This window comes from Eubalaena glacialis, chromosome 2 (assembly GCF_028564815.1).
Source record: "Eubalaena glacialis isolate mEubGla1 chromosome 2, mEubGla1.1.hap2.+ XY, whole genome shotgun sequence".
Taxonomy (NCBI): Eukaryota; Metazoa; Chordata; class Mammalia; order Artiodactyla; family Balaenidae; genus Eubalaena; species Eubalaena glacialis.
This window is the reverse complement of record NC_083717.1, coordinates 186,419,153-186,436,767: the sequence shown is the minus strand read 5'-3', so window position 1 is coordinate 186,436,767 and position 17,615 is coordinate 186,419,153. Positions and strand designations below refer to the sequence as shown.

At 53.4% G+C, this 17,615-nt stretch overlaps 1 protein-coding gene across 7 annotated transcripts in view; it reads left to right on the top strand.

Annotated features, from left to right (window-relative positions):
- SYNE3 (spectrin repeat containing nuclear envelope family member 3) overlaps positions 1-17,615 on the top strand; it is a 105,060-nt gene that overhangs the window by 28,727 nt on the left and 58,718 nt on the right. For all 7 annotated transcript variants that reach the window (XR_009699448.1, XM_061181216.1, XM_061181220.1 and 4 more), the window contains exons 2-3: positions 9,202-9,359; positions 17,296-17,468. Coding sequence is in view for 6 of the 7 variants with exons in the window: in XM_061181216.1 (XP_061037199.1) it covers positions 9,202-9,359; positions 17,296-17,468 (331 nt within the window). In the remaining variant the exon portion in view is untranslated. The remainder of the gene's footprint in view (positions 1-9,201; positions 9,360-17,295; positions 17,469-17,615) is intronic.

Genomic DNA, 17,615 nt, shown 5'->3' with positions numbered 1-17,615 from the left:
TGTGGGCCCCTGGCCAGGTTGGAGGGGCAAGCACACTTGTCTGTAGGACCTGCCGTGGGAGCTGGGGTTTACTTGGGTCTGGATCCTGAAGGTTCTGAGTTCTAGAGCAAAATGCCAGGGGGCAGCTGGGTTGGCAGAGGGCCAGGGTGGCTGAACACCGTAGGGCTGAGGCGGCCCGGCCGCCGGGGCCTCAGTTTATTAAATCCAATTCTAGATTCTTGAGCGGAGCCCCAGGTTTACACCCTGCAGTCACCTTCCTGGAGTTTAGATGCTCATAGAAGACGACCCACAGGAGGCGTGGACGGCTCTCAGTGGGTTCTGGGGGGTACAGGCGGGGGCTTGGAAGCCGGGTAGCACCGTGGTGTTTAAGAACAAAGGCTCTGGACTCAGGCCATCCTGTGTTCCAGTCCTGTCCCCGATACTTAACGTCCGTCTGACTTTGGGCAGTGTTCTTAGTATCATTGATCCTCAGTTTTCTCAGCCATAAAATAAGGATAAGTGTCTCATTGGTCTTTGTAGGATAAATGAGTTAATAGCTGTAAGCCCTTTATCACGGAGTCAGGCACGTACAGAATGCAAGATACACGTGGGCTGTTAGAATTATTATTGTTCATCGTGGATCCACCACTTTCTGGCAGGTTATTTGCTTTACTGAGTCTCAGTTTCCATCCTCATAAAATGGTACTAATAATGTCAGCCACGTAATAGTCACTCTTTGAACCTGACTTTGCCCCTCTCTTTGCTTGGGAGGGGTTTGGTGTCGTGTTTTAGGGGCATTCCCTAATGGGGTTTGGTTAGGTCTTAAGCAGGATTCTTGGAGTGTCTAGATCATTGAATGGCACGCGGTATTAGAGTGTTTGCACATTCCCAGAGAATGTTTTACGTTGCCTTTATGGTGTTGGAGGGGCTGGAGCAGGGAGCTGTCCCAACCTGGTCCTTATGGGGTGTCTGCCTCTCACCACTGGCACCACAGAGCCAAGTAGGGGCCTCCATCCTGCAGCCTCAGCTTCCCAGGCCCAGGAAGGGGAAGGGAGAGGACGGAGGGCTCTAATCCCACTGCCCCCAGGACACAGGGTTCTGAGCCCTGATTTGTTTCCCGTGGACTGCCCCTCAAGGTCAACCCGGCAAATGGTCAGTGTCAGCGCCAGTAACTTGTCCTTTGTCCTGCAAGTCTGGTCCCTCCCAGACCAAGTTGCAGCTTGGCCCATTGCTCAGGCAGCCCGGAATCAGGGCAAAGGGAGCTGGTGTCCTTCTCCATCTACAGATGGGCAGCCTTCGCAGGCCTGGGCTGGGAGACCTTCCTTGTGGTCTCCTGGGTCACAGGAGGGTTGACACCTGCGGGCTGCATCACTCAGGTTCCCCTGTGCTGGCCCAGGAATTTTGCCCACAGCAGCCTTTCCGCCCTGGCTGGGGTGATGCCTCCCTTGGGGCTCCAGTTCCCGCTCCTCAGAGGCTCCCAGCCCGGGTCTGGTAACACCACCTCCTGCTTTGCCCCCTCCAGCCGAGGTGTGGAAGTAGCCAATCTCTGGGTTCCCTTTTGTCTCCTGGCAGCTTCTCAGCTCCTTCACCCCCAGGGAGCCGGGTCCCTCTGGTTCACAGCTGGACTCAGAGTGGATTCACTCTGCCTGGTTGAACCCTGTCCAATCAGAGTCACGGTCTTTGGGCTTTGGAATCTGACAGGACAAAGTTCAAATCTCAGTGCTGCCCTGATGGCCCTGTGCCCTGGACACTCCAGCCTCAGTGTTCTCGTCTGCGATTGCGGAAGGCGACGGCAGCCCTGCCCACTGAGCGCTGGTTCTGAGCAGGTGCCCGATGAGCCCCCAGTATTCTAAGAGGAAGGTGCTGGTCGGTGGGGGGGGGAGGAAGTTCTTCTGAGGTCCCTCTGCTAATCAGCCGAAGCTCTCCGCCTGAGAGGATGCCCTGCTGCCCTACCTCTGCTCGCTCCTGTGTGACCTACCCTCAAGGACCAAATGGATGACTTGTAGACAAGTGCTTAGCACGGACGTAGGCCTTTCATCATGGTGGAAATGTCAGCACCCTTTTCTCTTCCCTGGTTGGCTTTTTGTTTTTTTCCAAGTCTACATCACGTTTTCCAACCCCCTCCATCCAACCGCACACTGCTTTATGGCCCTTCTGCCTGCTCATTCACCCTGAGGCTTCCTTGTGACTCTAACTAAGCTCTCCCCCCTTTTTTTTTTTTTTTAAAAACATCTTTATTGAAGTATAATTGCTTTACAATGGTGTGTTACTTTCTGCTTTATAACAAAGTGAATCAGTTATACATATACATATGTTCCCATATCTCTTCCCTCTTGCATCTCCCTCCCTCCCACCCTCCCCATCCCACCCCTCTAGGTGGTCACAAAGCACCAAGCTGATCTCCCTGTGCTATGCGGCTGCTTCCCACTAGCTATCTATTGTACATCTGGTAGTGTATATATGTCCATGACACTCTCTCACCCTGTCACATCTCACCCTTCCCCCTCCCCATATCCTCAAGTCCATTCTCTAGTAGGTCTGTGTCTTTATTCCCATCTTGCCACTAGGTTCTTCATGGCCTTTTTTTTTTTTCCCCTTAGATTCCATATATATGTGTTAGCATACTGTATTTGTTTTTCTCTTTCTGACTTACTTCACTCTGTATGACAGACTCTAACTCCATCCACCTCATTACAAATACCTCCATTTCATTTCTTTTTATGGCTGAGTAATATTCCATTGTATATATGTGCCACATCTTCTTTATCCATTCATCCGATGATGGACACTTAGGTTGCTTCCAGGTCCTGGCTATTGTAAATAGTAAGCTCTCCCCTTTTGACTCGATGGCTCAGGCCTGGAGCTGTTTCTGGAACCTTCTTGGCTCCCCTGAAGTACAGCCCCACAGTCCATTTCTGGGAGAGCTGTGTCCCCTGTCACCTGCTGTGAACGCATCGGTCTCAGGCTGGTGCCTTTTCACCCGGGGTCCATCTGAACACATGCTCTTTCTTGAGTCCGCTTCTCTGCTCCCTCATCTGCCCTGCCCTGGCTTGTCTGTCATCAAGGAAAAAAGATCATTTCTCTTCTGGCTGTCATTTGTGATAACCACACGGGACGCTGAAAACCAAGGCTGCTTCCTTTCTAACCATCTCCTCCAGCAGACCAGCGCCGGCCTGAACCAGAAAGGGCCTGCATCCTGTCTCTTGTTCCTCAGGGACAGCCCAGAGGCGCACCTGGAGCCCCACTCCCTTGCTGCCTGCAGCAGCACCCCAGGGCTGCTACCCAAGAAGGGACTTGGAAATGGAAACAGCTTTTTAAAAAATGCCTGAGCACGTTTTTTTTTTTTGCCAAAATGTTTGGAAAATGCATAGTTCCATTTTTTTAAAAATCTTGTGTCCCCTCAACCAATCCAAGAAGGACAAACTCATGGATGATGAGAATTCCCCCCCTCCCTCCCAGAGAGGCATGCCTGCCATGCTCGCTCCTGCAGCCTTCCCGCCTGGTCCCTGGCCTTGTGCAGCTGCCCGTGTCTGCACTGACCCCCTCCCCCAACCCTGCTTCCACCCACCCCCTTGGCAAGGGCGTCCCTTCTGCACCCACCCCAGCCAGGGTGACTCGCCTGAACCTCAGAATCAGTGTTGTCACTCCCACCTGAACCCATGGTGGCTCCCGATTGCCCCCAGGGACCAGCCCAGCCTCCTGGACATGGCTCTGGGGCTCTGATCTGACCCTTGCTTCCTTCATTGCCTCCCCCCATCCTCAAGCTCCAGCCTCCCCATCCCCCAGTGTGTCTAGAGCCTCCCCAGTATCCTTGCAGCGCCTCCCACTCAGCTGGTGCTCCCCTCCCTCAAAGCTCACTTTGCCCCCCTCGCTGGACACGGAGCCCCATGGGCCAGAGCCTTACCTGGTTCGTCTCTGAATCCTGAGCACCCAGCAGCTGTTAAGATGCACAGATGCATTGGTCTATGGCTAGTAAACCCCATTCCTACCCCGCACCCACCTTTGGGATGGTGTGAGAGCCGCCGTCTGGATGCAGGTTTCTAAAGAAGGAGAGCCCTCCACCTGACCCCAGAGGAATTTGGGGTAAAAAAAGAACTGCTTCCAAGTATGGAATGTGTTCCAGGTGCTGGGTAGGAGGTTTTTTCATTAACCAAATCTAGGTGTTGTCCCCATGCCATGGTCTGAATATTTATGTCCCCTCAGAATTCACATGTTGGAATCCTAACCCCCAATGTGATGGTGTCAGGACTTAGGGCATCTGGGAGGTGATTCTAATCCTGTTCTAACATGAGGGTGGAGCACTCATGAATGGGATTAGTGCCCTTATAAAAGAGACCCCACAGGGCTCCCTAACCCCTTCTTCCATGTGAAGATACAATGAGAAGTCTGCAACCAGGTCTCCCCTGACCCTGCTGGCACCCTGATCTTGGACTTCCAGCCTCCAGAACTGTGAAAAGTAAATTTCTGCTGTTTATAAGCCACCCGGTCTGTGATGTTTTATTATAGCAGCCCAAACAGACTAAACCCCATTACCAGGTGAGGAGATGGGGACTCAGAGAAGTTAAGTGACTGGCCAGATGTCACACAGCTAGTGAATAGCGGGCCCAAGACCACCAGGACCAATTATAAGTCCTTCTGGCCTCAACATTTGTCCAATCCCAGGACACATGCCTGTGGGTCACTTAGCCAGCTCACTTTGCCTGCTGGCCGCTGTGGCTCCCTGCAGCTGCTGGTTACAGCCTTGGAGCATCTACAACTGAAGTTGGCAAACTGTGGCCCATAGGCCACATTTGGCTAGTAGTCTGTTTTGGTGCAGTGAATGTGAAATGGGTTTTACATTTTTTAAGGGCTGTAAAATCAAAGAAGAATATGCAACAGAGACTGTATATGGCCTGCAGAGTATAAAGATAGTTACTACCTGACCCTTTACAAAAAAAGTGTGCCCCCCACTGTATCAAAGTTCCCCAGGACCACCTCCTTTGGAGTTTCCATGTGGCCCTGGGAGGCTACTCACCTCGGCCTGCCTTAGAGGGGCCACGATACTGGAAGGGGTGCTCTGAACTGGCTGAGGAGGGGGGTCCGTGGGGAGAGAAGGGGACCAGGGCCCAGACCAGGCTGACAGTCTGAGGGCGGAGGCTGGTGCATAGGCCCCAGCTGGCGTGGCTCACAGAGATCTCAGTAATGTGGACCCTTCCAGCCCACAACCTCAAAGACCCTCAGAGACCCTCTGTTCAACACTCACAATGTGCAGATGGGGAAACTGAGGCCCAGAGAGGCAAAGGTGTGCTCAGGGCAAATGTACAGATTCCAAGCCCAGGGCTCTTTCTCCTACTTTCCCTGTCACATTTTGGAAGGCTTCCCACCCTGCTCAGCCCAGTACTATGGGTCATTTCCTTGGCTTATTTGTTCCTTCAGTCGACATTAATGAAGGGCTGGTAACTTGACTCTCCAGCACTGGGGTGCAGAGGTGGAGAGGCAGCAGGAGAGGAGGTGGCCTGCCCAGAAAATATAGTTGGTGGTCACGATGCTCTCGGGTTCCACGCCGGACAGCAATGCTTGGGGGAGGGGCCTCGCTTCTAGAAGAGGGAACAGAGGTCATTGTCTTGGCTGTGTCAGAGAGGCGCTAAGAACTGCACATCTGCCCTGGGGTTGGCTGTGAGGAGGCACAGGAGGAAGCAAGGCTGGAAACAGGGTCACGCTCAGGGCTTGGGGGTCGGTTGGAAGACTGCTGCAACGTATCTTTTAAACAGGGCAATGGTCAGCTGGATTTGTGTTTTACGAAACCCCCTCTGGTTCCCGCCCGGAGGAGGGATGGGAAGAGGGCCGGAAGCTTGTTGGAGTCGATTGAGGAAATGGAGGGAAATCCATGATGTTCCTGGTGAGGGATGCTAAGGAGGGATGACTTCCTGGTCCATAAACCAATTGTGAGTGGGCTTTTCTTGAGCTGCTCATTTGCTTTTTAACTTTAAACTTTTAAACTTGTGTAAGGAAGCAGGCTCTCCTTTCCATCAGTTGTGGATTCTAACCCAGGTCCATGGACAGACAGGGGGCTATGGATAGAATTGCTACTGACCTCTAACTGATGGCAGTTTCTTCAGTTATGCAGGAGGCAAAACAAAATCAAAGCCTACTCTGTTATTAGCAGTGGCTGTAACTTTGTCACATATATTTTTATGTTGCACTGCAGTCATTGTAGATTTCTTGAAATGTATTTTATGCCCATCAGTATTTCAAAATTCCAGTAGTTATTAGACCCATTGTCATTAGATCTTGTGATTTAATGTGTTAGTAAGGTAGTGTGTGGTGTGTGGGGTGTGTGTGTGTGTGTGTGTGTGTGTGTGTGATGAATTCGATTTTTAGTATTTTGATAACTCTGTTTTAATATGACTGGTTTCCTTTGTAGTTCTTGCAGTTTGTTCTCGGCATTTAAGGACTGTATTCCAAGAAGGGGTCCACAGTAAAAGTCCATCCCCCTCCCCTCAAATCCCCCACCCTGGTTTGCAGTTTATCTACCTGCAGCCCACACAGGCGTTCAATGTGCAGCTTCTCTTCTGGAAGCTTCTTGAGGCAGAGGTGGTGCCCACTTATTTGCTGCTGTGGTTGTAGCATCTGGCCTAGCTAGGAGCGCGTGTTTAATTCCTGTGTGTTTCACTGACCTGGAATGAAGTGGTTTGGTAGAACAGGCCAAGAGGCCCTGGTCTCTTGAACTCTGCCTGCAGCTTCACCAAGCTGACAGTTAGTGGTCCCCCATTCGAGGTTAGAAGCCCCCATCTGAGGCTGATCCGTGGGTCTGAGGTCCACCCGAGTCCCGCCCCACCCTGCCGGACCCCTAGTGTTCCATTTGAGTACCTTGGGGTCTCCAAACCATCACACCTCCCAGGCCCTGGGCATTTCCAACTGCAAGAAGGGTTCTCCAAACCTCGGGTTTGCCTTCGGGTGTTCAGAGCATCCGCCCCCCTCCGCATCCTGTCATCTGAAACTCTGGGAGCTAGTTTCTGCTCCTCCCATGCATCGCTTTGTAAAAAATAAAAGCTGAGCTTTTGGAAGCCAATCAAGTCACACACTAGACGAGAGATTAAAGCCACAATGAACCAATTTAAATGCCTGCGCATTCTAATGTGCTTTTCAAAGGACGCATTCAAAGGCAGGGAGTGGCTGCAGGGAACGTATTAAGTTGTTAGAAAAACATCAAAACAGCTCCGGAAGAAAATTGGGAGACTGAGCTCTGAGGACTGAGGTCCCAGAGGGAAGCCCGCCCTGGGTCACCCACTCCCTTCCCCTCGCTGCTGGCGACCTTCCCCTCTCCCAGCGTGCGTCGTGCGGTCTGATGGCAGAGCTGCCAGTGCCAGGGGTAGAGGTGAGGGGCGGGATGCCCAGATTCCCAGTCAACGCCTGTTGTACAACCAACTGATGATTGAGAAAAAAGGGCCAACAAACAATTCAGCCAATGTTAAGAAATTATTTGGGTTTTTTTTAAATTTTAAAGTAACGATTGCCCTTTCTGGAAAATTCACAAAGTGCCTAAGAGGAAAAATAGGGAAACAGAAAAACTTCCAACTGTGATTCCACCAACCAGACAATGGTCCTTAACCACGTGGCCTCCAAAGACACCATGCCAGAAAAAGAGAGGCCCGAGGTCATGTGGGATGCGTCTTCAGCCACTTGCCCACACCCCTCTCTCCGATTCGTCACATGGGCATTGGTTTTTGTTTGTTTGTTTGGACCACTTCACGTGGCTTGCGGGATCTTAGTTCCGTGACCAGGGATCAAACCCATGCCCCCTGCAATGGAAGCGCGGAGTCCTAACCACTGGACCGCCAGAGAAGTCCCTACATGGGCATCGTAATGGTGAGATTTCCCAGCCTTTTTCTAGGAGCATGTTTTTTTTGTGGTTGTTTTGTTTTGTTTTTATTAGCTGTAGAGCCGGGGCTACTAAGTATAAATTTTGTTGCATTTTTTGATATTATCATTAGAGCCTAAGTATTCTCCATCACAAATTCATTTCAAGCCTACTTTTTATTGGCTGCATAATATTCTGAAGTGCAAGTGTGTGATACTTTCCTTAACTAATTTCCTACTGTTGGGCATTTGGGTTGTTCCTGGTTTTGTTTTGTTTTGCCTTTTTAACAAATGCTGTGGTTGGTTTTGGGTGCATGACACTTTATACCAACGCTGGGCTATTTCAGCATTGGCAGAGGGTTTACTCTGTGCTAGGCATTGTGGGAGATCGGAGGATAAACTAGACACAATCCTTTCACCTAAGATGCAGATATAAATAACTTTAATCCAAAGTCGGTTATAGTTGCCATAAGCAGACAACTAGAACCGAAATACAGAAGAGTTTTTCCTGGGCTTAATGGGATTTTAAGAAAGTTACATGAGAAAATCTGAGACCTTGTATCCGCAGCTAGAAGGTAAGGGAAAGAGAGGAGGGGACAGGATAGCAAAGGGGTTGGGTTAGCTGGGAGACCTATGCCAGGAGGCGGGCATCCCCGAAGGCAGTGGGTCTCAGCTCAGATGCTAGGTCAGTTGATTGTCAGTGGCTGCCAGGAGGTAGGTGGTGCGTAGCTCAGTGGAAACACTTAGCAACATCTGCCAGGGACCCAGGTTTGGTGGAGAAGTAGCCACAAGACACCTGGCTCACCGGGACATCCCCAACCTGAGATATTAATTTCAGGTGAGGTTCAGGGGCTGGCGTCCTCCTGGCCAATGCCCAAAAACTGTGTTTCTTAGGTTGAGGCTTATTGATCCATTCAGATCAAGAGTCAGTGTCTGTCACAGACAGCCTGTGTGTGTTTTAGGATCCACTTTTGGAGCAGTTTCCAACCAAAAAGACAGGAGAGAGTTGGCCCTGAGTGCCAAGCTAGCGTCAGAGGGGAGCAGGGAATCTGAGACAAAGAGAGTCTTTGCCAATTGGGCACCCTGGGCCCGCTCTCCCTGCCCAGCCCCCGGAGAGGCCAGACCTGTTTTCCTTCTCGGCCCATTTCCAGTCCTTTGGCTCTCTGACAAACACGATCGCCTCTGGCTGTGGCACCGAAGTCAGAGCATCGGAGCATCAGGAGGGTGTTGGGGGTGGAGAGTGAGCCCCATTCCCAGGGTCAGGGCTCCCCGACCCTCGCCGCCATCAGCTGGCCGGGGCCTCTCCACAGCTCGCCTTCCCCCCGCCCTCCTCGCCTCCGCGTTCTCACCTGTGCGCCTGACCTCGTGTGGTCCTGTCTTCAGCCCCTGCAGGTGCCATGACTCAGCAGCCGCAGGAGGGCTTCGCCAGGAGCATGGAGGACGCCCAGGAGTGGATGAAGGCTGTGCAGGAGCGGCTGCAGATCAATGACAACACCCAGGGGCCCCGCGCGGCCCTGGAGGCCAGGCTGCGGGAGACCGAGGTATGCAGAGACCATGGCCTTGATAACCCTGTGGCCTTGGCCCTGTCCCTCCCTCTCAGGCCTCAGGTTTCCCAACTGTTACATGGCAGAGCGGACTAGACCGGTGTTTCTCAAAATCTGATGTCTTTGAATCTCCTGGGGTTTAAGTGCAGATTCTGGTCCAGGAGCTGGGGGTGGACCCGAGATGTGACATTTCTGACGTGCTCTCGGTGACACCTTTGCTGGGGGTCCTAGGATCACACTTTCATTGTAAGGGTCTGACTCTCCCATCCTGGAAGGGGGCACCGTGCAGCCGGATGGTCCCCACCCCCAGGTGGCCCAGGCCCTGCTTCCTGCCCCTTCTCTGCTTCTCTGCAGCTGAGGCCCCTCCCTTGGCTTTTATAGGGCTAGAGTCCAGCTCTACCCTGACCTGGCACAAGGCGGAGGCTCAGTGCTACCCTGACTGGAAGTGCCGATGCCCAGTGCCTGGCCCAGCATTGTGGGGCCCCCCCACCTGAGGTCATCTGCTCCGGGCCAGGGCCCAGGGGGAAGAGCTCTAGACTAAGAGTCAGAGACCTGGGTTGTAGTCTCCACGCTGATCTAAAGTGCTGTGTGACCTCGGCCACATCTCTGTCCCTCTCTGGGCCTCAGTTTCCCATCTGTAAGTAACGCAGTTGACTTAACGTCTCTCAGGTCATATCCATTGGGATATTCCACAATGCTAATTTATCACCTGACAATGGTTGCTTTATTTAAGGGGAGGCTTACCTCTTCCTGCACAAACTGGCCCCGCAACAGGCTAGAAATAGAGCTGACCCCACACCCACTTCTCTGTGTCTTGTCTTTTCTTTCTTTCTCTTTTTTTTTTTTTTTGAGCTGTCTTATTGATTTTGCACATTTTATTGAAAATATCTAATGCTCTTTTTGGAAGTGGACATTTAAAATTAAGAATTGATATTACCTTTTCAGGGCCAACGGCTTAAGTGTCACCACACAGTATGAAGGAGGACCCAGGGTTTGCATTTTACAAGTGGGGAAACTGAGTCTTGGAGCGGTCTGGTGACTTGTTCAAGTTGAAAAGGTCTCTGGGGAGGACACTCCACCCTGGAATTCTGGTCTTCTGCCTCCTCTTCAAATGTGCTTTCTGCTTCCCTACGGCATTGTGTGCTTCTGTAAAATCGCGCCTGCCAGCGTCAGGGAGCAGGGTGTTCTGGTTTCTCAGGCATTCTGTTTAGTAGGGCAGCTCACGGGACTAGAGAGAGGACAGGCTTTGGAGTCTGGAAGTCCTGGGTTCAAATCCCAGCTCTGCTTCTTGCTGGCCCTGTGACCCTGCTGGACCTCTCTTCACTTCCCTTCTAGAATGGGTGAAGCTCATTATGTCAGGATGCTGACTTCAAGGGGGTGGGTCACCAGCTGCCTTGAGGAGGCTTTTGTGGCTGATGGATGTTAACATAGAGCAAGCCCTGTGCTACCTGTGAGGCTGGATGTAAATGACCTGAGGTGACAGCGACAGTGGCACCCTCTCTATTCCCCTCCCCCCACCCCCAGGCCCCTCCAGTGTTTTCTGGCATTTCCTGTCATCGCAATTGCCCTCAGAATAGTCCTTCTCAGTCCTTCGTTGGTCAGACCCCAGAGGATCTGAGACCCTCAACTTTGAGTCACGTTTTCCGTCAGCCTCCCCTGTGCCAGGCCTCGAACCCTTGGGATGCCAGGTGATGGTGCCTGGTCCCTGCCCTCAGGGAACTCCTCCCAGGTAGGCACAGAGACGCCCGCTCGTCCCAGTGGGAAAGGTCCCCCATCCCTGCTCGGCCTCCCTCTTGGTGCGGCGCCATCCTAGCATGCACCACCCTGGACCACTTGTCCTTTTATAGCAACCATGAACAGATAGATACTTGAGGCAGCTGATGAGAGCCCTGCCCAGGGGACCATCACGGCAGAAAGGAGGGGTGACCACTCTTGAGTGGCCCGGTCAGAGGCTTCTCAACTGGATGGTGAAGTGAGTGGAGAACCCAGGGTATACGGGGAGCCCCGAGGAGGTCATGTCCCCCGGTCCAGAGGGTCAAGAGAGGCCTCTGGGGACAAGGGTCTTTACTGCTGAGGCTTGAATGAGGAGGAGTTAGCCAGACTGGGGGATCCAGGGGGAGGGGAGGGAAGGGGCTCCAGGCAGAGCGAACAGAATAGGAAAATCACTGGAGGTGGGCACAGCTGGGGACACATGTGGGACACCCCCGATGTTGGTGTTGGGACAGCATCAACCATCAGGGAGAAGCAGGGGTCAGGGCCAGAGAGGTGGGGAGGGGTCAGTGGTTCCAGAGCGTGGAACAGAGAGCCAAGGAGGACCCCTCCTCTGTAACAGAGTGGGTGATGGGTTGGAGATTTGGAAGGTCAGAGGCAAGCCTGGTGAGGAGAGGAGTTGACAGCCAAAGCCCCTTCTCTTGTCAGTCTTGGCCTTTGTCCTCATCGTCATTATTATTGTCACCAATATTCATTATCAAAAGATGACTCTGCCCGGTCACTGAGAGAAGGGAGCTGACATTCATTCAGCAACTATTATGTGCTCAAGCCTGTACTATGAGCTTTCATGTTTAGTTTCCCCAAAGCCCTGTGATTGTGGTGTATTGTCCCCACTTTTCAATAGTGAAATGGATCCCTAGACACAGTGACGGGCCAGAACGAAAGGAATGGATCTTGTCAGGGCTTGAACCCAGGGCTGAGTTCAGAGCATCACTGGCCATCCCCGTGTGGGGTCCGGGGGCAGTGGAAGGGGTGAGGCACACCCTACGCTCGGGTCCACGGCATCACGGGGATAGGCACGCACATAATCCAGCAGCCACACAAGTATGTACGAGGTGCATCCCTAACATGGGTCTCTTGAAATTATTCTCCTCCTCTAAAACCTTCCGTGGCTCCCCATTGCCCACGAGAGAAAACCCAGCTTCACCTGGCATCAAACGTCCTCCACTACCTATCTGCCACAACCCTCTTCTCCAGCCTCAGCTTCCCCCTCCAGCCGACCTCCCAGGCACACATCCTCTCCCGTTGGCAGAAAACCTCCTAGATTTCCTATCACCAAAACTTTGTGCGTGCTGTTGCCTCTACTTGGAACGCCCTTTCGTGTGGGTCTGGGTGTGCATGTGAAATGAAACGTCCCCTTGTCCACGTGTCTTTCCTAACCCCTTCCCCCCAGCCCCAAACCCAGCTCCTGACAGCCCTGCACAGCACCTGCTGTCTCAGTGTGCTAATCCCTTTGAACCTGGCACCATTTGCTGGCAGCTCATTATCCCCTGGTGGTGGGTCTGGCTTTGTTAGGCGAAGGCAAGGGCGGCCCTTAGGAAAAGCTGTTGGCAAGGCCAAGGTGACCGGCTTCTGGAAGCCGAGGGAGCACTTCCATCAGGTGAGCCCTCAGGGATCTGGCCTGGAGCCTAGGTCAAGGGAGCCGTGTCCTGGGCGCCCCACCACCGTGTTCTCCTACGGGGCTCAGACCCGCTCGTTTTCTGTGTGCTTTGATGTTTCAAAACCGATATTGCAGTAAGAAAACATTTCACCCTTGTCCTCTGCTGAAAGGGAGCAGCTAGAGCCTTCTCCACCTGCTGGTCCGTGGGACTTCCCCTGGGGTCTGGGGTCTCCCATGCGATCCCTCCACCAGCTCAGTGATGCACGTCCCAAGCGCCTGTTGGCTAGAGTGACCAGGATATGAGTTCTGATCCAACGCTGAAGCTTAGTCGCTGTGTGGCCAGGAGCGGGTCCCATGCCCTCCTGCCACCTCATTTTCCCAGCTGTAAAGTGCAGGAAGAACCCCCAGCGGGGGGGTTCAAGAGAGGCCTCTGGGGACAAGCGACTTCACTGCTGAAGCTTGAATGAGGAGGAGTTAGCCAGGATGGGGATCCAGGGGGAGGGGAGGGAGGAGCCTGGGGGAGGAGGAGAGCTTGGGGTCTGGGGCCTGCAGGCCTGGGTTCGAATCCCCGCTCTGGCTGTGGCACCTGAGGAGAGTTTCCAGTGCCTTCTGAACTTCAGCTTTGCTCCTGGGGAAAGTGCTAGTTGCCACCTTGCAGGAGGGTGGGAGGATTGAGGCCAAGGACTTAACTGGTGCACTTGGCAAAGTGCAGGGCACGCTGGCAGAGCCGGTGGAGAAGATTGTTTCTCGTGGTTTCGATGCAGGGACACCAGCCTGTGGACTCTCCCAGCCCACGCCGGTCCCCGCAGCGGCTGGTCTCCCAGGTCGCAGCATCTTGTCTCTTTGCCCTCTGGTTCCCAGCCTCCTCGGCCCTGCACTTGGGGTCTAGGCCAGGCTGCTTCCTTACTGGTTTCCAAGCCTCTTTATGGTCAGAGACATGCCACATTTCCTAGGACTTGGCTTCCAAAAGCCGGATGCCCTGAACATGCCGTGTTTTCCTAGCTTTGCTGGCTCAAATGTCTGCTCAGCACTGAGGCTCGGTACCAGTGCCACCTCCTCATAAGGCTTTCTTGGTTTGCCCACATCCCTCCTCAGAGCTCCAAGTTTGGGGTCTCTCATGGCTCTTTTACAGTCATCTGTGCTCTTGTCTGCAGACCCCCTTACAGCCTGCAAGCATCGGGCCATGTTTGTTTTCCTCCCGGATTCTAGTACCCAGCACAGCACTCAGCCTAGTACTCAGCACAGTAGTCAGCTCAGTACCCAGCACAGCACCCAACACAGTACTCAGCTCGGTACCCAGCATAGTACTCAGCACAGTACTCGGCATATTACCCAGGACAGCGCCCATCTGGCCGTGACCGCGTTGAGGGAAAGCCCTGACTCACCACATTCCTCCAGCCTTCCTGACCTGCTTCTCCTCCCCGCTGAGGTTTTCCCTCCACCCAACCCCCGCCTGACTTTTGCCCTCACTGGCTCCCTCGAATCAGAATTGCTTTGTGGCTGCAGTTCAATGACCCCTTCCCAGCTGGCTCGTGTCCCTTGCCAAGCACTCCTGGACTGCGTGCTTGCTGGGGTGGGGCTGTAGAAGAACCACACACCTGCCGACGAGCGGAATCATCAGGGCAGAGAAGGAAGGTAGAATCTGCTTCTCGGAAGCTGGCTTTGCCAGCTCAGCCCTAGCCTCTGGTCCCACAGCAGACATGCCTCTGGTCGATGTTTTGGCTTTGGGGCAGGGGTTTCTGCTTCAGGCCAGGTGGGGCTCGTGTTCTGCCGGCCTTTGGGACTGGCCAGCTCTCCTCTCTTTGCAGGGAAGCAACAGGCTCACTCCCCTGCAAAGAGCGGTGGGTCCGCCCGTCTCCTGTGTTCCCCTGGTCCAGCCTGCGCCTCCCTGGCCAGGAATCAGGAGGGCAAACGTCCAGAGGCCTAGAGGAGATCACACCATCAGGACCCTGGACTTTGGGAAGGGGCCCTTGTCCTCACGGGGACTTTCCAGGCTTGGCCGGTTCCTTGTGAGTGTGGCAGAGAGAGATTGAATTTAGTTTCTTCCCCAAGCTGCTGTCTCCCTTCATTCACGGAGCTGGATTCCGACTGAGGTTAAATTGGGCAGCCCCTGTAGACGAGGCCTCACGAACTGCTGCAGAGAATTGTTCTGCAAAGCTAAGGTTTCTGTGGGTCCCCAGTGCCCCCACTGGTAAAATTAGAGTCACCGTGGTGCCCATCTTGCCAGCTTGGGGATTGGGCATGGGGTCTACTCCACCACTCTGGGTGTCAGAGACATCAGATCCTGAATTATTATTATTATTTCTAATCAAATTAAATCTCACTGGATGGCAAGAAATTCATCCTCAGCCACGCTGGGGGACCTCTGCTTCTGAGTGGTGTGAAATGTTCTGTGCAGCATCTTACTCAGCCCAGAACGTTCCACGGTGGCCCTGGATCTTTGGTCCACACTCGTCACTATGGTGCCTTTGTCTGCCACTTTGCTGCCCGCTGCTGAGCGGGACTTGGGGTCCCTGTTGGGCGCTTGCTGCCCCCATTACCCTCTAGGGTCCTGCAAGCCCTGCTGCTCGGCGCAGCCCCTGAACCCCGAACTAAAGCTCTTTTCCTCTCCTGGGGAATCTCCCTGCTCCTCCCTCTACCTGCCCCACACCCCACTCAGAGCACAGAGACAGCCCTTGTAAGGAGGTTGCTTAATCTCACTCTTTGATAGCACGCGTAGGCAGGGAAGTCCCTCTATACCAGGGGTCCCCAAGCCCTGGGCCGGGGACCGGTACCGGTGTGTGGCCTGTTAGGAGCCTGGCTGCACAGCAGGCGAACGAGCGAAGCTTCATCTCTGCTCCCCATCGCCCACATGATGACCTGAACCATCCCCCGCCCTGCCACCACCCGTGGAAAAACTGTCTTCCACGAAACCGGTCCCTGGTGCCAAAAAGGTTGGGGACCGCTGCTCTATACTATCGTCATCATCATCGTTAACCACTCTCATATGAGGAAACAAAAAGGACTGGGACCACTGCCCATTTGCACGTGTTGGGGGAGGGTCTACATAACTGCTCAGTGGTTTATAAAGTACGCTAACATATCAATGTTCTAATTAATAGTGTTATTGAAAAGTAATATTATAACCCTATGAGGTAGACAAAGCAGAGATTGTTATCACCATCTCTGAGCGACTGAGTGACCTGCCTGGGACCACAGAGCTATCAGTGGGGCAGCATTGGACACGGCAGGAGGCCCTCCCCGACCCCACCCACAGAGAAGGCTCAGACGGGCCAGCCCACTGGGACATCAGTCTAAGAAAACTGACTGCCAGCCTTAGGGAGACAGGCTGGGGAACAGCCGGAGCTTTAGGCAAATGCTGTGCTGTCAGTAAATATAATCAGAAGGTAAGCAAAAGATAGTAGTAACAGTGAACAATTTTGGAGGGATGGAGGATGCAGTGTGGGCCAGGCCATGTGCTAATGTATCTCGCAATGTTGCTATAACCTTGGGTGGCGTAACCATTATCTTCCCCCATTTCATAGGCCTGGAGAGTTTAAGTACCATGACAAAGGTCACACAGGTAGTGGGGACTAGCCCTGGAATTGGAGTCTAATCTTATTTTGACTGCAGAGACCAAGCTTCAGTTGCCAAAGAACTAGAATAATAACAGTGAATAATGACAAGAGCTAATGTTACCAGATAATGTACTATTTACCAGGCGTTGTGTATCAGCCTTGGTCCTCCAAGAAGCCAAGGCCAAGATGAGGTTAAATATGCAAGACGTTTAATAGGGAACCATCTGTGAGAGAAAATGGGACGGGAACCCGGGGAGGCTGGGAGGGACACGGTCAGTCCAATGCAGGTCCGACCCTGAGTCCGGGAGAGCAGGGAGAATCTTGGGCTGCCGGGTGGTTCTCAGGGAGTTTGGCAAGGCCATGGGGCATCCCGAATCAGTCACCCATCAGAGGAGCCCAGTGTCCTGTAGTAATGGGCCTGCCTTCATGTTCCTGTTTGGTCACTGGTGGGAACAGCTGAGGGAGCGAGGCCTTGGTGCCAACTGCAAACTCAGAGATAATACTGAGCCTCGGCTGGGGACCTGGGCCAAGCCCACTCCCTGCAGTGGGCCTGAGAGGCAGATTCTCATGGCGCCACACACTGGGACATACACTTTACGTGCATTTTCTCAGTTAATTCTGAAAAAAAAAAAAAAAAATCTGAGAGCTGAGTACTACTATACACCCACTTTACAGACAAGAAAACCAAGTCCAGGGAAGTAATGAAACTTTTCTGGGTTCACACAGCTGGAAACAGGCCCATCGGGGAAGGGAGGGCACTCCTATCATCAATCAGACAGCTCTGGGCGGTTCTGTACTGATTAATCTCCATCGCTGCTCGCTCCCACCCCAGAGCCCTTAGCAGCCTGCCCAAGGTCACAGGAGAAGGGGCAGGGGCTGCGATTCGAACCCCAGCTCCTCTGGTGTCAAAGTCCTGCCTCTTTCCATGTCCTTCCACTGTCTTCCCAAGGCTCTGCCTGTTGGCGTGTTGTCTAACTCCTGGGAACTGGCTTTGTGTCCACAACAGAAAATATGCCAGCTAGAGCCAGAGGGCCGCCTGAAGGTGGACATGGTGCTGCGGGCGGCCGAAGCCCTCCTGGCATGCTGCCATGAGGACCAGAAGCCCGAGATCCTGGCCCGGCTGAGGGACGTCAAAGCCCAGTGGGAGGAGACGGTCACCTACATGACCCACTGTCACAGGTAGGGTGGCTGGGTACCTTTCCAGGCCTTTGTCTGCAGCTGCAGCCGACCCTCCGTGCCCACCACCACACTGGCCTGGGGCCTCTGCCCAAGGGACATTTCTTCGGTCCTGGGATTACTGGGAACAGGATGCTCTCTTGGGATGTC